Source organism: Myotis myotis, unplaced genomic scaffold (assembly GCF_014108235.1).
Source record: "Myotis myotis isolate mMyoMyo1 unplaced genomic scaffold, mMyoMyo1.p scaffold_m19_p_15, whole genome shotgun sequence".
NCBI classification, from domain to species: domain Eukaryota; kingdom Metazoa; phylum Chordata; class Mammalia; order Chiroptera; family Vespertilionidae; genus Myotis; species Myotis myotis.
Genome location: NW_023416319.1, coordinates 15,141,539 through 15,162,116, shown reverse-complemented (window position 1 = coordinate 15,162,116; position 20,578 = coordinate 15,141,539). Strand labels below are relative to the sequence as shown.

At 55.4% G+C, this 20,578-nt stretch overlaps 1 protein-coding gene across 1 annotated transcript in view; it reads right to left on the bottom strand.

Annotated features, from left to right (window-relative positions):
* Positions 1–20,578, bottom strand: part of COL17A1 (collagen type XVII alpha 1 chain) — a 49,209-nt gene that overhangs the window by 2,393 nt on the left and 26,238 nt on the right. The window contains exons 21-52 of the mRNA XM_036336068.1: positions 19,146–19,172; positions 18,998–19,060; positions 18,115–18,219; positions 17,350–17,409; positions 16,433–16,468; positions 15,767–15,820; positions 15,484–15,519; positions 14,968–15,003; positions 14,076–14,138; positions 12,745–12,780; positions 12,422–12,493; positions 11,679–11,705; positions 10,972–11,007; positions 10,381–10,416; positions 10,034–10,114; positions 8,803–8,838; positions 8,278–8,355; positions 7,351–7,404; positions 6,534–6,557; positions 6,348–6,413; positions 6,005–6,037; positions 5,366–5,491; positions 4,642–4,779; positions 4,095–4,166; positions 3,574–3,714; positions 2,841–2,930; positions 2,628–2,738; positions 1,993–2,139; positions 1,438–1,746; positions 836–973; positions 524–586; positions 298–378 (exon numbers count right to left, since the gene is read on the bottom strand). Of these exons, the coding sequence (XP_036191961.1) occupies positions 298–378; positions 524–586; positions 836–973; positions 1,438–1,746; positions 1,993–2,139; positions 2,628–2,738; positions 2,841–2,930; positions 3,574–3,714; positions 4,095–4,166; positions 4,642–4,779; positions 5,366–5,491; positions 6,005–6,037; positions 6,348–6,413; positions 6,534–6,557; positions 7,351–7,404; positions 8,278–8,355; positions 8,803–8,838; positions 10,034–10,114; positions 10,381–10,416; positions 10,972–11,007; positions 11,679–11,705; positions 12,422–12,493; positions 12,745–12,780; positions 14,076–14,138; positions 14,968–15,003; positions 15,484–15,519; positions 15,767–15,820; positions 16,433–16,468; positions 17,350–17,409; positions 18,115–18,219; positions 18,998–19,060; positions 19,146–19,172 (2,475 nt within the window). The remainder of the gene's footprint in view (positions 1–297; positions 379–523; positions 587–835; positions 974–1,437; positions 1,747–1,992; positions 2,140–2,627; positions 2,739–2,840; positions 2,931–3,573; positions 3,715–4,094; positions 4,167–4,641; positions 4,780–5,365; positions 5,492–6,004; positions 6,038–6,347; positions 6,414–6,533; positions 6,558–7,350; positions 7,405–8,277; positions 8,356–8,802; positions 8,839–10,033; positions 10,115–10,380; positions 10,417–10,971; positions 11,008–11,678; positions 11,706–12,421; positions 12,494–12,744; positions 12,781–14,075; positions 14,139–14,967; positions 15,004–15,483; positions 15,520–15,766; positions 15,821–16,432; positions 16,469–17,349; positions 17,410–18,114; positions 18,220–18,997; positions 19,061–19,145; positions 19,173–20,578) is intronic.

Genomic DNA, 20,578 nt, shown 5'->3' with positions numbered 1-20,578 from the left:
TGGCCTGTGGGGGCTTTAACTTGGGCAATTATGGCAACTGTGACTACTTGCAAAACTGGCTTGGAAGATAAACTCTTTCGGAAGACTATCAATTTATTTAGATTGTTTACCCTCTTTCATTACCAGATTGGTTCTCCTTTTCCTCCCTGCATTGGCACTCTCTTTCCTTTCTCCCCTGCTGGCTGTTTGATTGTTGTGCAGATTACATTGTTGGTAGGGTCTGCCTTTAGTAATTCACATTTGCCTTAATTTTCCAGGCATGCTGTGGAACAAATCTCTGTGGCAGTGGAGGCTTACCTTTGTCTCCTTTTTCTCCCTTGGGCCCTCGAGTGCCAGGTGGCCCAGGCCGGCCAGGTGGCCCAGCAGGGCCCCTCTCGCCTAGGAGGAGAGAGAGATGCTAAGTAAAGCAGTAGTGTGAGGCCTGGAGGAGCGGCAGAGCCCAGCATAGCGTTGGCAAGGGAGCTGCTTTACAGCATGAGGTTGTTACACAGGATCCTGGTGGCCATTTCCTGCCACCACTTACCTCTGGGTCCTGAGCTGCCCACTTCTCCCTTTTGCCCAGGGGGTCCTGGAATGGCTCCATGAGCTGCAAGGAGAAAAACAGGCCTTAGACTAGCAGTCACCATGAAGCTGAGGAGCTAAAGGAATTTGTTCACACATAGGTAGTGGCACAGTTTGAGCTTGTAAGAGGAAAACAAAGTTTAGAATTTGTCAGATTTTTAGCATCTCATGGTTAATAATGGGGTTTTCCAGGAGACTGGTTTCTGTGGAGCAGACTCCATGTGAGACTGTGCAGCAAGGTGTGTGTTGGGAAAACCATCGGGGAGGCCCTTACTTCGGAAGAAGTCCATGAGGTCCTCAGTCACATTGCTGTAGGCAGAGAAGACCTTGCTGATGCCCGGGGGGCCCTGGGGCCCAGGCCGGCCTGGTGGGCCTTGAACAGTGTGGGCCAGCCCTCGCAGCAGGCCCTGACCTGTAAAGCATGAAAGTGTGGGCACACTCTTCACCGTGGGAGCACAGCACCCCTGACTGTCCAGCTCCCAACACAATTAGAGGAGGTTAAGTGACAGGAGGGAAAAGTGCTGCGGCTTCCTTGTCTTCTCTGTGCTGTGGCTTTTCATCAGAAGCCTTTTAGCCAACAACCTCCCCTCAGCCCCAGCAGAAACCATCATAGTCGTAAAGACTTCTGAGACCCACACAAGTTAGTGGGAAAGCGAAGCACAAAGACCCCAATATTCTCCCTTCCCTGCAGCAGAGGTTCTGGTCTTGTCTGGGGCCCCTTGAACTAAGCAGTCCCTGTCCTTCTGACTCCAGAATTGCTGGCCTCACAACCTGGGTGCTCCAAAATGAGAGGGTGAGTTTCTGCAGCCTAGATGGGGAACGGCTCACACGCTCCCGCTCCCTCCACAGCACAGAGGCCTAAGTGCCCCAACTTACGCTGCAAGCTCTCGGACACCCGGACAGCCAGCTCGTTGTAATCCAGACCTCCAGCAAAGCCAGCCCCGAACAGTCCGCTGTCACTGCCATACACGCCCCCTTCCGAGCCAAAGGCTCCCCCTTCACCCAGGGAGCCTCCACTGGTTCCTCCTATGCCCATGGAAGAGCTGTAGGAGGTGCTCCTGCTGGCCGATGAGCTGCCGCCCTGACTGTAGGAGCCCTCCATGGACCCCAGGCGGCCGTCTCCAGGTGGTCCCTGGGGCCCCGGAGGGCCTGGGGGACCCACGATGAAGCTGCGCACATCAGGACCTGTGGGGAGGAAGCTGCATGAGTGGGAGCTCAGGTCTGGGTGGAGAGAAAGAGCGGGAGTTAAGGGGGGTCTCTCAGAGTCTCAACACTCCTGAGCAGGATATGAACTTCAAGGCACTGGGCTTTCTCTGACTAGTGCCTGTCATGTATTTGGCCTCCCAGGGTCCTTTGCCTTCTGCTCCGCTGACAGGGAGAAGCAAGGTCTGGGAAGGGGGCATAGAGGACAGCAGCATTAGGGGCACGCACTTGTCAGGTAGCTAATCAGTTCACTCCGGAAGCTGTCGCTGTTTTCAGTTGCGTAGGTTGCCAGTGCTCCTGAGACACCCGGAGGGCCTCGAGGGCCTGGGGGACCCGGAGGGCCTGGTGGGCCTGGGATGGAGGACAAGCCAGCAGCTGAGCAGGAGGCAAGAGAAAAAAAGGTCAGGCGTTGCTCTGTGAGAATGCTGAATTCCCAGCTCAGGGGCCCCTCTTGGGAAGGAGAGGGCAAGGAGGGAACAACTCACACCCAGGGCACCACCAGGGAATGACCTCCCCTGACTGGCCCTCCCTCTCCCAATCCTAAGTTGCATTCAACCCACCCCTTAGCCCTCCTGCCCCTAAGGGTTGAACTCTGTCTGGCTCCTGATCATGGATGACACACTGGCTCGTGAGCTGCCCTGAGGGCAGTGCTGCGCCTGGGAGCAATGTCCCTCCCCAATTTGCCTGCTGATGGGACGGACTGAGCACCTCAAAGCTCATACGTCCCTCTGTAGGCCCCCAGGGCCCAGCCCTGTACGTGCTGCAGGAGGACTTGGTAACTGTAGGTGGATTTAACTCCACAGCTGCCCTTATAAAAACAATGCAGCCCTCTGCCCTCCTCACCCCTGCTCCCCACGCCTTACTGTGCAAGTAAGATGAGAGGTCCTCCATGCTGATGCTGGACCACGCATTGCCTGGGAGCCCTGGTGGCCCAGGGGGACCTGGTGGCCCAACAATGCCTCTGAATTCAGATCCTGAGATAACAAGGAAAAGCAAGGAGTTGGTCATGGCTGGGGCCAGGCAGCTCTGCCTTCCATCCCAAACCACTTGGACAGATGTCCCCTGCTCAGCCTTACCTTGCAACAAGGAGAGGAGCTCCTCATAGGATGTTCCCGGCAAGCCAGGGGGTCCCGGGGGGCCAGGAAGTCCAATGCTAATTCCAGAACCTGAGGAACAAAATCTCAAGTTGTGATGGATTCACATCAGATAGGGAAGGCAGATAGAAACACCTGTGAGAGGAAGCCAGACAAGCAATGTAACCAGAAGTGGGGGCAAGACAGGGAAGAGGCAGTAGGAAGGGACAGGCAGAAAGAGGAACGCAGAGATACAACCCAGGATAATGATGCCAAGGAGGGGGCCCCAGTCCTGGGAACAGCATAGGTTACAAAGGGCTCATATCCATCCTACCAGTGTGTGTATAGAGAGATGTGTGTATGGAGGTGTATGTGTATGTATGCAGGAGTGTGTGTGATTATATGTATAGATGTGTGTCTGTAAATGTACATGTGAGTTGTGTTTGTATAGAGAATGTGTACTGAGAAGTTTGTGTGTGTGTGTGTGGAGAAGTGTGTATATAGAGAACTGTGTGTCTATAGAGAAGTGTGGGAGTCATGTGCAAATTCCATGCAGGACGGTGCCCAACACTCATTTTGGCTTCCCTCACCAGGCTCTTTGACCTGTTCTGAGGCCTCGGGTTTGAATAGCTCTGAATGCCGCTCCCTCTGGGTCTATGCAGGAGAGGGTCATGGGACAGTTTAAGGAAGGTCAGCCTGAACTGACCACCCTGGCCTGCAAAGGACAGATACTCACTCGACATGTAGCTGAGAATGCGGCTGCTCAGCTCTGCATAGTCCAAAGACTGGAGAGACCAATCTCCACCGGCTCCTGGTGGCCCTGGAGGGCCCCGAGGGCCCATCAGGTACTGACGTAGATACTGACGCACGTCATCCCCTGAGAGGAAAGGATGTGGTAGCATCACCTGGGCCACTGGACAGTCTGGTCTCCCCGCACAGACTGGCTGCTAAGTGACATGTGAGCTCTGGTTCTCAGGCCCGGGGGCGGGGGGGAGAAGGGGGGATGGAGGGGGGATCTGCAAGCTTCCAGGTATCTGAGGGGCAGCTGCCCGTTGCCTGGCTCTGGAAGCAAGGAGATTTGCTGCCTCCTTTCCATCAGCGGTTGGGAGCAGTGAGGGAGTGGCTCCTTGTCCTGAAGGACCACCTCCCCTATCCCTATGCAGCCCTCACAAGGCTCAGAGGGACAAGATGTGCCTGACAAGGGAGGTCAGGAGAAGGCAAAGGGGCTCCCACATCTAGCCCCTGCAAGAGACTCACGCTGCAGTGCAGCCAGGATGTCTTCAGAAGTGATGGAGGCAGCCGACAATGAGCTGATGCTGTACCCGGAAGCTGTCGGGAAGGGAAGCTGGGGTTACCTGCGTATCTGCACTGAAGCAATACCCCCATTACTCCAGAATCAGACTGGTCAACGGGCTGTTTCCACTTGGGGGAGATGAACCAAGAGGGGGGCATTAGGAGGTTGTTTTTAAAGCATGGAAAGGTGGAAGGTTATTCTTTTGATTTTGTTGGGTAAATGCAGTTTGTTATCTAGGTACTTTAGCCTAAGGCCTACCAGATCCCGCCAGCCCGTAGGATCCCATTTCACATATTTAGGACACAGCCCTCAGCCGCAAGAAGGCTCACAGAACATGGCTATGCAGCATTTCTTCATCTGACAAAGTCTTTTTGAAGCCAGCTCCAGGGGGGCCTGATTACCATGGGTTCAGATTTGAATGTCATGTTCAGAAGAAAGGCAAAGCCAACAGCAAATTAAGAGACAGTGAGCCCTCAGGGAAGGGCCATTTCAGGGGTGGGAGAGGCTTACTCCGTAAGTAGCTCACGACGAGGCTTGCCAGCTCTGAGTAGTCGAACGTCTCACCAGTGATGGTGGTGACAGGCCCGGGGGGACCAGGTGGGCCTGGGGGACCCTGAACTCCAGACAGGTAAGACCTAACACTGTCACCTGCCAACAAACAAAGCAAAGTCAAGGCTGTGCCCAGGTGGGCATGTGCTTCCCATGGAGGTGACCTGAAGCACTGGATGAAATGCCTACCACACCCCACACTCGGGCCCAAGGCAGAGCAAGCAGGGAGCCTAGATGTCTCCTTACAGATAAAGAAACTTGAGGCAGTGGCCTCGGCTGGTCAGGGGGTGCTCGGGGGCTGTGGACCAACAAGACTACTCAGCCGCCCATTTTTTAGCAAAGCTCTGTTGCCCACATTTGTGGAAATCACATCCATGGGGAGTACAGGGATGTGGTCGGGAATAAACGCATGTGAAAGTGAGTGTGTAGCTATGTATGCATGTGGACAAGTGTGTAGGTATGCGAGTGTCTGCTGGGGTGAGGCTGAGGTCGTGTGTGTGGGCAGCTAGCAGGCAGGAGCTCATGGCTCCGCTGTCTCGGATGCAGGGGTGGAAGACCTGGGCCTGGCCATACAGACTGCTGACCAACACAAATGTGCATGCAGTTGTGCTTGCGCGCGCGCGCGCGCACACACACACACACACACACACACACACACACACACCCCGACTGGCCCGGCACTCACTCTGCATGTACTCAGAGAGGTACTGCTGAATCTCTAGGCCAGAGCTGCTGATGGAGCCCGGAGGCCCAGGCGGTCCCGGGGGGCCTGGAGGGCCCTGCATAAACATGGTGCCAGATGATGATCCCCCTGGAAGAAAGAAAGCCTGAGCTGATTTCTCCACCTTAGGGGCAAAGGGGCCCAGGCACTGCTCCCACCCTCTGGAGAGAGGGTCTTTCTCAGTAGAAGAAAGGACAGTGGCAAAGAGAAGGCTCCCCAAAAGGAGAGGATAGGAGTGCCTGCAGCAGCCACTGTCTGCAAGGGGCACAGAGACGGGAGCTCTCCAGGCCAAACCCTCACTCCTCTCTGGGCAGCTTGCTCACCACCCCACAGTCTCCCTCATCTCTGAACACCCCCAGCTCCCAGGGCCTGTTCTATCTCCATCTCGTATCATTGGCATTGTTAGTCACCTTTACACACAGAGGTTCTTCCCTTCTGCCCCACTAACATGTAACCTTAAGGCAGCTCAGAGATCCTAGCATATGGAGAAAGTGCCTAATCAACACTGAGTCATAGCTGAATAAATGAATGAATCCATGTCCTCATTGGCAATGATCAGCCTTGAAGAAGGGGAAAGGAACTTCGGTCACCTTTGGTTCTTACCTTGAGAGGAAACACCAGGAACTCCAGGATCACCTGGAATCCAAAATGAGAAGCCCTTTTTACATCACCTCCTCCAGGAAGCCTTCCTTGGTTAAGCCCAACCACACCTATCAGCATGTGGCTCAACAGTTGTCTCATATCTCTGTTTCCTCAATGATACCACAAACTCCCTTTGGGCAGAGACTGTGTGTGTCCCCACATCCTCATCCCTTCCTCCCTTCAGCCTCTCCTTTCTTCCCCTCAAGGCTTTAGCACCAATACATATATGCTGGTCACTCTCTGTGCTCTGGGAGCCAGCCTTACTCCTGCTCCTCGCTGCCTTCTTGGCTGCTCCCTTACTGACCTTTGTCACCTTTGGGTCCTGGTGGGCCTGGTGGTCCCTGCAGGTTGAATCCCAGAGAACTGGAACCTGGAAGCCAACACCATACACAGTGCAGTCAGCCAGGGCTGGGAGTGGCTTTAGCCAGAGCCTGCATTGTGGGTGGGGGTGGGGGTGGCGATGGGGTGGGGGTGAAGGCTGAGCACTTACCTGAGGTTGAGGCCCCTGGGATGCCTTGCTCGCCCGAGGAAGACAGAATAGACAGTCAGTACCGGGAGTAGTACACACATGCACACACACACACACACCCATACCCACGAGCACAGTACCTAGAGTAGTACCCCCCCCCCCCCCCCAACACACACCCACGAGCCCGTAAGTTCTCAGTCACTCATGGAGACACACTCTGATCTCTGGCCAAAGGCTCTTGGACCACCAGCTTTTGCCACCCCCACCCCAGGTTTTGTTTGGTGCCAGCTCTGCTCTACCTTGGTGTCCTCAGGAGCCTGGGGGGCCCGAGGGAAGGAGGCTCAGAGTTGTGAGATACACATGAGCCAGACATTGTGAATTCAAGGGGCCCATGGGGAGGGGATGGGGCTCCAGGGCTGGGACAGACATGGCTTGGGGGGGCTCCTGCCTCTCCTCCCACCCGGCCAATGCAGAGGCAGGAATCCTGTGTACAGCTTCTGACATCACGCCTCCCCCACCCCATGCTCCAGGGATATGGCAAGAGAATGAAGAAATGCTCCAGCTCATCAAGCCTCATCCAAACTCTCCTGGCCACCAGCTGGGCATGCTGGGCACATGCAGGCTCCTGTACTCCCTACGACACGGCTCTCACCTCGGTCTCCTTTGGGGCCTCGGGGGCCTGGAATAGAAGGTCTTGCAGGAGAGAGTGAGGAAAAGGCAACGCTGAACTTACAGAGCTGATCCTGCACCTGGGAGCAGGGCCTGCTTCCTCACTAAGTGCCTATATTCCCCGGTGCCCCATGATTCCCCACCTTCCAAAGATCCCTGAGATGCTCACCTGGAGGCCCAGGTGGTCCAGGTGGGCCTGGGGGACCTCGTAAATCAAGACCCTCTGTAGGGAGAAGAAAACGGAAATGAGCAAAAGCTGACAAGGGTGCTTCCCACCAGCTTCTCCCCTTACCAGGATCATCAGTGCCAGACCCTGGGCTCCATGCATACCCACACATCAGACCCCCTCTGCTGTGGTGCCCTTGCTCAGAGGCAGGGCAGGGCTACAACCAAACTCCCTGATAGCTCATATGAGTGCAGCAAGTGCTAGGCAGGAACATGGCTTCAATGTCGGAGAGCCTGAGTTCAAATCTCTGCTCCGAACTTCTAGTTGGTGACTTGGGGCATGTTCTCAACATTTTCCAGCAACAGCTTCCTCCTCTGTAAGCCAGAGGCACATGGCCTATAGCACGGGGCCCCGTGAGGACAGATGCCACGGCACAGGGGCCCTGGGAGGACTCGGTGGATGTCATGGCACAATGTCTGGTACACGTGACTGCTGGACCAGGGTCGGCTGTGTAGACGCTCAGGTGCTGAGGTGGAGGCCCAGCAGCATCTCCACCTGGGCTCCTTAGCGGACTTTGGGACCAGGAGGACCAGGAGTCCACCCTCCCAGGCCAGGCCTGAGGCTGAGAACCCTGGTCACTGGTCCCCGTGAGAGGAGCTGCAGTACTGCTGCCAGCGACACTGGCCAGTGTCTGGCTCACTCGGAGGCCCTGTGTGACCCTGAAATCTGAGACCCTTTCTGACAGCTGCCCCATCCCGTGAATCACCCCCCACGCTGACAAAGCCCCTGCTGCCGGGCACTGCATTCCAGAGGACTGTCATCCTCACCGAATCTGGGGCCCCGAGGACTCACTGGTGCAGCTGCCACAGGCCCATGTCCTGACCTCGCTGCCACTGCCCCCCGCCCCCCGCACCTGCCCAGGGCACTCACGGGCAGAGAGGACTTCAGAGATGGAGCTGCTGCTGCTAATGAATGATTCACCAGCAAGTCCTTGCTCCCCTCGCGGGCCTGTGGGAGAGACAGAGTCAGGGTGGATGCCTCCCGCAGAAATCCCTCCGGTGACTGCTGCAGCCAGGTGCCTGGGGCACGGCAGGCCAGAGCGTTGACTGCAAACAGGAGGAAGTGGACTGGCTTTCCCCGAGCCCTACTGTGTGTGTTTTGGTATTTGGAGAAGTCTCTGGACACCATAATCAGGGTCTGGTCACAAGAGGCCCGAGGCCAGTGAAAACAGCTGAGCTTGACCAGGTGGCCACAGAGCCTCAACGCCCTGTCCGGCAGATCCCTGCCTTGCAGCGGAGGCTTTGCAAGACCTTGGTGAAGAACCATGTCACCCTCCACCCCCTTTCTCCAATTGCATGTCTCGCTTTATTTACAGACCGGGGTTCACGTCCAGCCTGGGAAGGAAGCCCTCCCGACTGAGACCACCAGGTGTGTGCTCTCTCAGGTGTGGCATACCTTGCTGTCCTGGGAGACCAGCTGGGCCAGCAGGGCCTGGAAATGAGGAAGAAAAGGGGAAGAAAAGGCTTTGTCACATCTCTAGGGTCCCAGTTCTAGAAAGAACTGAAGACAAGGTGGTTCCTGGGTACACACCTAGCTTCCTCACAAGGCATGGGACAGTCACCCAAAGAGGTCAGCTTGCACTGGGCCCCTGGGATGGGCAGGACCACCCTCTCAGACACTGTTCTTCAACAACGAGGGACTTCCACGTGCCCCAGTGCCCCCTCCCTCACTGGAGCTTATCAGGAGGGAAGGCTGGTCCATACCTGCATTGGTCATGTTAAATCATGTACTTCATTTACATGTGAACATTTTTAGATAATGAAAAAATAGAGTTGACCCTTGAACAACATGGGGGTTAGGGGTGCTGACTCTGTGCAGTTGAAAATTCGCATATAACTTTTGATTTTACAAAAACTGTGACTACTAATAGCACACTGTTGACTGGAAGCCTTACCAATAAGTCAATTAACACTATTTTATATGTTATATATATTATATACTATATTCTTACAATAAAGTAAGCCAGAGACAAGAAAATGTTATTAAGAAAGTCATAAAGTTTGTTTGCAAGTTTTTTTCAAGTTGTCACAAATCTCCAAAAAAAAAAAAAGTTTGTGTATAAGCGAACCTGCACAGTTCAAACCCATCTATATATCAAAATAACAGGCTTTTTGGAAAAAATAGAAAATATCACCTATACTTTTTTTTTTTTTGCATCTTGTAAAAATATTGTTGCAATCACAGAGCACACTTTATCGAGCATTCTGCTGTTTTCAATAATACTTTTATCCCCTAGCAACTTTCTTTTAAGTCCTCGTATTTTTGTAGCAATTTCATTATGGTTGAACAATTTGGGGAAATTTTCTCCAAATAGATTCCTAGCATTTTTGTTGCCCTTGATGCATATTATCAAATTGTTTTCTAAGAGGAAACTTCTTAGCTGCGCGACCTTGGGAAAGCGGTTGACGCGTGCTGTAGGGTCTGGTGAAGCAAGGCCTGTGCAGGGCGTGGGATACTTTCGGGTGTGTGACGAGGCCTCGCTAGGCTGCCTGAGGGGCTTCCTCAGCTCCTCCTCACACTCCTCCCTCGGTTCCTTTCCTGGATTTCAGGTACTGAAACGCGGGTACTGCCAAACGCTACCTAGGCCTGCTGCTGATTTGGGAGCAAAGCAAGAAAACAGACTGACCTGGAGCACCTGGTGGTCCTGGGGGTCCCATGGCTCCAGGAGGGCCTGGTGGGCCTGGGACAGTGAGAGTCGATGACCCCTCTGAAAACAGAAGACACAGGCAACACTGAGCCCACTGTCCTGGCTCCGAGGTGCTGGACCCAGGCCAGGCTGTGAGCGGGCTGGGCCCTCCTCTCTTGTTCTCATTACGTCGAAGCTCCGCCCACGGCCTCGCTGCTGACCCGAAGAGCCCAGCCCTGCATCCTGCCCAAGCACTGTGTCCTCAGACCGGTGCTTCTCGGGGGGCATTAGGGCAGAGCCCGGGCAGATGCTGGCACATGGGAATGCGCAGTCCAGGGCCTGCCTACCTGCTGTCACGATACTGCCCGGAGCTCCTGGTTCACCTGGGAGGGGAAGAAGAGGAGAGCGTTGTTTCCAGGATCAATTAGTGACCCAGTCACTCATTTGCAAGGCCTCTGGTTGCATTTGAGACCCACTCCTGGGCCTCTAACCTGCAGGCTAATGGCATTTTAATGAACTAAGGGGAGTGTGCAGGATGCATTAAGCACCAGTCTCTGCACGGACACCCTGGAGGCCGGAGCATTGATCGCTTTTGGAAGAAGCTGGGACTCCCTGAAGGGGCAGAGTTTGTCTTTCAGTGACGCCGAAATGAGGCTGACTTGAGAGTCACTCCCACTCCCTCGTCTCCCACAGTGGTGTCGCAGGATCTCACTGGGAATGGGCTTGGGTAGGAAAAGTACTGAGAGGTCGAAGGACAGAGGCTTCAGGATTCAGGGCCTCACTGAGCAGAGCAGATCCCTGGCTCCCAGCCTCATAGCCACTAGATGCCACTGTTGATCCGGGCTCAGCCCAGACAGGGCTTCACTCCTGCCAACACCTCCCCTCCCACAAACATGATGAGTGAAAAGAAAGAAAATCTAGTTTGGAAAGTCACTTGCCTCTAGCGCCTGGTCGGCCAGCGGTTCCAGGAAGTCCTGATGTGATTGAAAACAAGTCAGTCAGGATAATGAAGGCCCAGCAATTTCCCACACCCTCTGGTTGGCCAGCGCCCTGTCACTCAGCATGGCCACAATCGCTGACCGCTACCTGCAGACCTCCCTGGCTTTGCCTTGTGCTCCTGCCTCGCGTCTCCTGAACTCCACGAGGGAGCAGGGAGCGTCTGCAGGGCGTCCCTGTGTGCTCAGCTTTTGGGGGACCTGCTGCTTGACTTCTTTTTGCATCTTTGCTCAGTTCCCTTTAGGTTGGGCCTGGTGTGGTGCCAGCGCACATGGCCCGACTATAGGATGGGCTTGGACGCCGAGGCTGCCTCAGAGAAACTGGGCCCCGCGCACGGTGAGCTCCCACTCCTCCACGCCAGGGGACGTGGGCTGCCGCAGGGTCAGCCAACTCCTGGGCCTGAGCCGGAGGGGAGCAGGGCACAGGCAGGCAGAACGGGCACACGAGCTAACTCCATTTCTACCAGGATGCCGTTCTAGATTGCTCGGTGCATGTTTTTCCTTCCTAAGGTGCTTCTCAAGATGCACACCAAAGGGATCCACGCCCATTTTCGCTGGGAGAGTGAGGGCAGGAGAGGAGACTCAAGGGCACTGAGGAGAGGCATTGCTGGACGCTGGAAGGCTGGAATGGGAGTGACCCAGTGACTCACCCTGAGGTCCCTGGGGTCCTGTGAGACCTACGGAAAAGAAACACATGAGGGAGAGTTGAAGGGCTGAGGAGCCACACCCTCGAATGCAGGAGCCGGTGGGGTTGGTGGGGCAGGAGGACAAGCCCTGGGTTTGGGGCAGCCAGACTCGGGGGTCCTCCCAGCACTGGACTTGGCAGCGGTTCTCAGTCTGTTTGGGGTCAGAGACCTCTGGCATCTGAGAGCCACGAACCCAGAAAGCACACCCTCATTGACCCCCTCATGCTGCCCCCAGGCTCTCTCCTTGGTGTTCCCAACAGAGGAGCCAGGAGGCCTCCTGCTTGTCCCACCACTGGTGCATGTCTGGCCCCCACAGCTTTCTCGGTGCGTTTTGGTTCGTTTCTCCTGCAGCCCCGAGCATCTTGCTTCTGGGGGCCTCCGTGGAGATGGCCTCTCTCCTCAGACGGGTGGGCATTAGTGAGGGTCCAGGTATGGCCCGAGGGGAGGGGGGCCAGAGGGAAGGCTCCGAGGAGCAAGGTGCTGAGGTGGCGGGAAACTCTGCCCCTTGTTTTCAACCGTTCCACTTTCTCTTCCCAGTTGCCAGACTTGGTGACTCAGAGGGTCAGGACACACAGCCGCCGCACAAAGCCAAGCCCGCAGTTGTGTCAGTTACCTGCTGAGCTGCTGGAGGAAAATTGGACGAGACAGGCGCGCGCATACACACACACACACACACTCAGCAGGTGTGGCTCCCTCTTCCCGGTTACCTGGCTTTCCTGGGTCTCCAGAAGGTCCTGGCGGGCCTCGCAACCCAGGCATCCCGGTGAGACCTTGTTCACCTGGAGAGAGTATGACCAACGCACCAACGTCTTCCTCTGGGAGCGCTGGACTGGCCAGCAGACCCGAGCTGATGCTTTCTTAGGGTTTTACCGAGTGGCTTGCAGGCAGGGGGGGAGGAGAAAGCAATAAACCCGGCTTTGTCTGTCTCTACGTGGCGCGTGCCTCGTAGCTATGATTAGAAGGCGTGGGCAGGGCAGGGAGTGGGGGCGGGGGAGGCGGTGACAGCGAGGGGAGCCGATCAGTGACCTACCTCTTGGGCCTTGGTGTCCGTCGGGGCCAGCAGGTCCTGGGAAAGCAGAACCACAGCGCATCAGGGACTCTGGGAGCTGCTTCTGGGACCCCCTCCCTATGCTGCCCATCAAGCTCAGGCCAAGTTGGCCCCTTCCATGGCCGCCAAAGGTGGAACAGCCCAGCCTCTGTCACGGCTTTCTCCCTGTCCTCTTCCCCACACCAGTAACTCCTCTCTTCCCGTTAAAACTGCTCGGTGACTCCCATTGCATCGCCAGTGCCCTGGGCAGGACTCGGCCCACACCAGATGCTCAGTAAAGGAGATGCCGGCCTCGTTTCCTCCAGGTCCTGGAAGTCGAGCTCTTCCGAGCTCTTGTCTCCTCCGCTCCAGTGAGGCCAACCTCCCTGAGGTCCTTCTGGGACCACGTCTGGCTTTTCCCATCTCTGTCTTTCCTGACTATGTTATCGTTCCTGCATGGAATTTTCCAAGTTGACCATGATCAAAATCTTCTTGTACTTTTTAGGACAATCTGAAATGCTGCCTCCTCCACCTTTCTGGGTGCAAGCTTTCCTCCTCACACTCTGTACCTCTCACAGCACTTGTCACCTCGTACAGGCTTTATCTCCCCTCGAGGGAGGGGAAGCATCTTATTTGCCCAGCAAAGGGTCCTGCATAGAATTGCACTTCCTAACAATTTCATTACATATATTTCAGAAGGGAAGTGAGAGATAGAAACATCAATGATGAGAGAGAATCATTGATCTGCTGCCTCCTGCATGCCCCCTACTAGGGATCAAGCCCACAACCCAGGCATGTGCCCTGACTGGGAATCGAACTGTGACCTCCTGGTTCATAGGTCAATGCTCAACCACAACACTTTCTTAAATGATTGAGAAGGTAAATCACATCCCCCATTGATGGGGTTTAATCCTTCCTGGGACTTGGTGCTAAACACGTGGCCCTTGGTCAGCTCCATGCCCCTGGATCTGGTTGTGAGACGAGCCCTGGGATGTCAAGGTGATGTCTGGAATATAGAGGGTTCCAGAGGACCCTGGCATTGCCTATCCTCTCCAGGGGCCCGAGTGGCTTGGGGACAGGGTGGTGGCCATGTCTTGCCCAGCCCCCCCCCCCCCCCCCCCCACGCCAGAGCAGTGAGAAACCCACGGAGACTGCTCTGCTCTGAGCCCCAGGAGGGATGTGCAGGCCCAGAAACGGCCTGGAAACAGATCCTCTACCAGGCGGTGGGCGGGTCAGAGGACAGGAGAGATGGTTCTAGAAGGAGCTCAACTCCAGAGCCATGATGACGACCGGCAGGGGACAGACTTGCTGCATTCACTCCTCTGGACACTCACCTATTGCTCCTTTAGCTCCAGGCTCCCCAGCAGCACCAGGCAGACCTCTGGAGCCTGGCTCGCCTGCAAAGGGAAGGGCCTAGCTGGTTAGAGGCTTTCAAGCTTGGCATCCTTGACCAGGGTAGAATGCTGTTCCCTCCCTGCCCACCTCCAAGCCTGTCACTTCCCCAACCAGATGAGCTTCGGGTACCAGAGAGGTTGGGGACACAGTGTCCACTTGGATTCTATGGTCAGGGCCACCCAGGCAGCAGGCATGAGCCTGGTCTGCAGCTGAGTGTGTCTGAATCTTATTTCCTTGGCAAAAGAGAGCAGCCGCTGGTCGCTGAAGTATCATTATTATTAACTAGAGGCCCGGTGCATGAAATTCGTGCACGGGTAGGGTCCCTAGTCCTGGCTGGCGATCAGGGCCAATCAGGGCCTTCTGGCTGCCGGCTGGGGCCTTCCTTTGTTTCGCACCGCCCCCTGGTGGTCAGCGCATGTCATAGAGAGTGATCAGTCTCTCGGCAAACTCCCATGGGGACAATTTGCATAGTAGGCTTTTATATATATATATAAATTTCTTTTTTAATCATGCGAGTTGGCAGTAGGTAAGTGGATGGGGAGGACAAGTGGTACTTTGGGAAGAGCTTAATTTTCTCAACTGGATTTCCCAAAAGAACCAGTGATAATCCCAATTCCCTTTTCTGCCCCAGATGTTTACTGTCTGGCAAGCCTGATGCTGGCTTGTCTCCAGCCAGCGCTTCATGCCATTCGTCTGTGTTTTGTAGATTGCAAGTTCCCTGAAGTAGACAGAGATTCTGTCTCATCCTCTGTATTCTTTCCCACCTCCCGTGCCCAGTAGATTTATAAAATGTCTTTCAATGATCAAAGTGGATTCCCATGTAGGACTGACCTGTGAGGCCTCGGGGTCCTTTCTCACCCTGGTCACCTAAAACAAACATGGGGCGGGGTCAGGAAGCGTCAGTCAGGAGCAAGGAAAGCATTCTCACCCCGTTAGAGGGACCCTGCTGCAGAACAGTTCTCACTGTGCCTGCAAGTGCCGCCAGCAGAATCTGGGCGAGAGCTCGTCATTTATGAACTCAAAGGGGCACATTTGATTCCACCCACAAGCTGCCCCCGGCCCTGTCATACAGTGGGTGCTGTGGGCACGGGACGGCCAGAGCAGGAGGACCTCAATACTGCATCCTCGCCACCCCAAGGATTACCCACCCACAGTGCTGCAATGTGGGTGCTTTGTGACTCCTCTTTGTGCCTCAGTTTCCCTATAGGAGAGGCACGTCCCTCCCAGCCCCAGGGTCCGGGAGCCAGAGTCATCTGTGTTCTTGGATGCCGGGGCACAAGTCACATTTGGGTTCCCAGGAGTCAGGCAGGCTCTAGTGATGTCTGAGCAGCAGGGGGAGCAACATACCTTTAGGTCCTGGTGGTCCCATAGAACCTCTGTCACCTGAAAAGGTAATGGCCAACCTGACATAAAGAGCCTTGGCAAGGAAGGCAGGAAGGGCAGTGTCTGTGTCTGAAGACGGGCATCCTGCCCACCATCCTGACTTCCCCTCTCCTTGTGTGCCTGTCAGCCTGCACAGGCTGTTGGTTATGTCCATCTGACCCCCTCTGTCCCCCCAAGACCTCTTCTTGAGTGACTGGCACCTACAGGGTGACATCTCCCCCTACCCAGCTCCTTCCCACCAGCTTACCTTTGATGCCAGGGAGTCCCACTTCACCTCGGGGCCCTTGGAGACCTATAGGGCCTGTGAGCAGAGGAAACCATGCAGGTGGGTGAATGCCCCAGCTTTGGAACGGACGGACATGGACACAGACACATGCATGCAGGCAGACGGGACATAACCATGTGCACACGCATGTGTGCACACACCCAGGCACTTGCACACATACTTTGGAGTGAAAATCATGAGCTCCTCTCTGCGGATACCTCCCCACCTCCCTCCACGAAGTCCTGGTCCAGGTTCTCTGCCCCTGTGACTACCAGGCCCTGGTCACAGGGCACCTCGTGGGACACTGACAGAGACACTGGCCTGCACTACATTGTGGGCTGTGGCTGGAGATTCCCAGGACAGCAGGACGAGGTCTGGCCAGGAGACATGAGGTAGAGGCAGCACTTGCTCAGAGGTGAGGCAGGATGGGAGCTGCCTGCTGCTGAAGCCGCCAGAGGGCCCAGGCCCCAAGCCATCTCACAGGGCTCCCTGGCACCTGACCTCAGCCGCAGGGGGCAGTGTGGACCTGAATTCTGTACCTCCAGGTGCTCTTTAAATTCGCTTCTTTTGCTTAAATAATGTTTGCTTTCCCTTTGGCAGCCCTTTCTTTGCCCCAGAAATAACATCTGTTATAAGCAGCGTACTGACCTGGGGGACCCTGTGGGCCTGGAGAACCACTGGCACCTGGAAGGACGACAGAACAACAGTGATCAGAGGGTCAGACACGGGCCGGGCAGCTGACCCCACGGTGAAGGCCAGGGGGAGGGGTGGGGCTCACTTCCCAGCGAGGGCTGTGTGTGCTTGCCACCCACACGGTCTGGGTTCTTGCCAGGACCCCAGAGCCAGTGGGTCTAAGACAGTGGTTCTCAACCTTCTGGCCCTTTAAATACAGTTCCTCATGTTGTGACCCAACCATAAAATTATTTTCGTTGCTACTTCATAACTGTCATGTTGCTACTGTTATGACTCGTAATGTAAATATCTGATATGCAGGATGGTCTTACACGACCCCTGTGAAAGGGTCGTTCGACCACCAAAGGGGTCGCGACCCACAGGTTGAGAACCGCTGGTCTAAGATGACCCAAGTCCAGTGCAAAGTCATCCTCAGGGAGGGAGCTGAAGCTGGTGGGATCAAGAGAGCCCTGCTCCTTCCCAGTCAGAGTAAAATGTTTGGGCTGGGGCAGAGGAGGGAGGAGCGATGAGCAGTGGGCATCAAATCAAGAAGGCCCACTCTCCCGGGTGGTTCAGACACGTTGCATTTTGAATGTGTGTACCTGGGCCCAGACAGGTGAGGAGATTGTCTGACTTCTGATTTCCTGACCCATCCACCCACTTAGGGGCCACATAATGGGGCCATTGAAAACAGATGGAAATACGGCCTCAAATCCTCCATGCAGCCCAAACCAGCCCCAACCCTGACCCCCACTCCTTTGTAGGGGACCCTCTGTGGGCCCATCGCCCCTGCACAGGCCTGGAGCAGAGGGTTAAGGCTGTCTGGGATCCTAGCACCTGTTACCTATCCAGGACATGGCGAACTTGGGTACCATCCTGGGCACCTGACTTACCTTTGGGACCCATAGAACCCGGGACGCCAGGTAGGCCAGGAACACCCGGTTCACCAGATCCTGGGGAGAAATGAGCACTCTGAGAGAGTCCCCCCAGCCTGGGGGTGTCAGAGGGGGGTGGTCCCCACGCTGCCAGTGGCCTCTGAGCCATTGAGTACCTCCCCAAGGCCATGAATCAGCAAAACACCTTCAGTGTCTACCCTCAGAGCCTTTATGCTCCATGAAGTCTGGCACCCTAGATACTCGATACACGTTTGTTGCCTTATTGAGCAATATTTTTAAGAGAAAGGGAAGTTAAAAATTATGCTTCTTGGCATTGAGAGGATTTCTGGGGCCTATGCTTGGTTTTTCTTGAAAACACACACACACACAAACAGACTCATGGTTAGGAATCTAATTGCAAAATCTTCCCGGACCTCTCCAGGGCTGGGCCTGTGTCTGGGGCTTTCCATGCCTCCTTCCTGGCTAGTTCCAGCCAAGAGAGGCCTGAGGATCTGAACCGCACTCCGCCTTCCGCCAGGCCTGCTCCGAGCTCATCAGCTCAGCCCTGACTCCTCGCCACCCGACATGGGAAGGCCCTTTCTCCCCGTGACCATGTTCTCCTTGCATTCTGAGCTCTGCAAGGTTCTCGGCCTGAGGCCGGGACCTATGGCCTTGCCCACACCCTCCACCAGGCCTGGCCAAGACCTGGCTCACGATGCCCCGCAAATGCTCGTGAGAAAAATGGATGTAACTAACCCTCCTGGTGAAGGAATCGCCTCTTACCTCTTTCCCCTTTCTCTCCAAACCCAGGTGGTCCCGGTTCACCACGAGGACCCATGGGGCCTTCACGCCCTCTCTGGCCCACAGGTCCCTCCATGCCAGGCTCTCCTAAAAATAGAAATGGCCATATGAGAGTTAGGACCCTGAGGGCTCCGTGAGCAGCATCTCGCTGGTAGGACGCCTGCCTGGAGTCTCTGCACTGGTCCCCTGGGCCTCCCCTGGCCCCCTGAAGTCCAGGCTCAACCCAGAATCCAGAGCGACCCTTGAAAATGCATGAGAATCATGTCCCACCTCTGCCCCAAACCTGCAAGTGGCTTTTCTCCTCGCTGGAAAAGTCTTCACGAGGCCCCCCGAGCCCCACGTGGTCAGCCTCGCTCACTACCCTCTCTCTGGACTCTCTGGCTCCCTTCTGGGTTCTAGCTGAGGCCCCTACGATCTCCTCTATCTCCTCCTCCTCCTCCTCCTCCTCCTCCTCATCATCATCATCACTCCTTGACCAGCGGGTACACCTGTGCCGAGGCCTGTGGCTGCTCCCTCTGCCTGGAATGTTGCTCCAAGTTCTCCACATGCCCGGCTCCCTCATCCCCTCAAATTTTGGCTCACATGGCACCTTCTCAGGGAGGCCTTTCCTGAGGGCTCCCTCAGGACTCCCCATGTCCCACCAGCCTCTGCCTTTCCCATTCCCAACCACCTCTTACCCTGCTATGAACTTCACATATTTATCTATTATCTTTCTTCCCCACCCCAACGTAAGCAGGAGTTTCTGTTTTACTCACTGATGTCTCCCCAACACCTAAAATGTCCTGGCACACAGTGGGCACTTTAATAAATGTCTACTGAGAGAGGGAGGGAGGGAGGAAGGAGTGGGTAGAGAAGCAGTTCTTACCAATGCTGCCCTTTTGTCCCTTTGGTCCTTCTGGACCTGGTTGTCCCAAGAGCCCAGGGATACCTGTAGATACAAGAAAATACCTCCTAGAACCTGGGATCCAGGGCCCAGCAGCCCACTACCAGCCGCACCATCGGAGACTACGCACCTGGAGTCCCAGGGAGGCCCCGATCTCCTGCGGGACAGAGATAAGAAAGAGAAGTCAGCTCCAAGACTTGGGCCATTACCTAAAGGAGCCACCAGGTGGATTCAGCCATGATTGCCAAATACAGCAAATACAAATACAGGGTGCCTAGGAAGTCTGAATTGCAGATAAACATTGAATAAACTTTTAGTATAAGTATGTTTCATGTAATATTTGGGACATCCTTATAGTGAAAGATTATCTGTACTTCGAATTTAACTGGACAGCCCACATTTCCTGGCAACTGCAGGCTCAGGGACTCCAGGACCTTCAGTCCCCATGCCCAGCAAGATCAGGAGGTGTGACCTCCACACTGGAGTCCTGGGGAAGGGGAGCTGGGGCGGTGACCCAGGCGTGTGCATGGAGACAGGCAACCCTGAAGAGAAGAAGAGGACCACCAAGTGCAGGAACCCCAACTCTGGCATAGGGATCTCTTGGGGAGAAAGATGGAGCCCAGAGAGGTGACCCTGTCACCTTCAACAGTGATTCTCAGAATAAACTGGGGTGATCAGGATTGCAGACTCCTGTCCCACCCACCTGTACCACCAGGACTGCTGACTCAGAGGCTCTGGAAGTGGGACCCAGAATCTCCTGCCCATGCTCACGCACACTGAAGTGTGTGAACCCCACTCGGCTGGATCAAGGGGCGCTGCTGTGGTCCCGGGATTGGAAACCGCTTCCTCCCACCCATGGGCCCAACCCATTGACCGTCAAACCACTTCTCGGAGGAAATACATCAGTTTCTTACAGCACATACGTGTGTGCCACACACGGTAGCACGTGGTTGTCCCCAACTGACTAGCACTGTGGGCACCTGCTCCTGTGACTACATCCTGCAAACCCCTGGGGGCAGGTGCTGGTGCTCCTGCTGGGCCCCCACAGGAGGCTCAGTTCCCAACGGCTGGGTTTTATCCCCGGTTTCCCTTGGCTAAGACCCCTGAGAGCAGGTGGCACACTTGGAATGGTGGTTCCTGACTTGATTCATCAGAATTAAAACCCGGGTAGAGGGTAGGTCTAGCCCCAGAGCATTTGCTCCAGGAACACCTGATTCTCAGCAGGGCCCAGGAATCTGTATTTATAGAAACCGCCAGGGGGTTGGGGAAGCTGAGAAGTAGCAGGCCTTCTGACTGCCCTGTGGAGCTGGGGGTAGATGTAGGCCCTCGACACAGGCTGCCCGAGGGCTTGGGAGTCCCTGGTGCCCGGAGAAGGGGCGAAGGCCAGTGATGCAGAGCCCTGCTCTGTCACGAAGCCCCTGCCCCACCAAAGCCCAAGGGTCTGCAGGCTGCTCTGCAATTCACGGTCCCACCACAGAGGGCGATGGCCAAGAGCATGTGAGGGCGTTCTCTGAGCTCGCTGATTGCTTTAAACCGTCAACCCTCACTAATAATTAAGGTAAA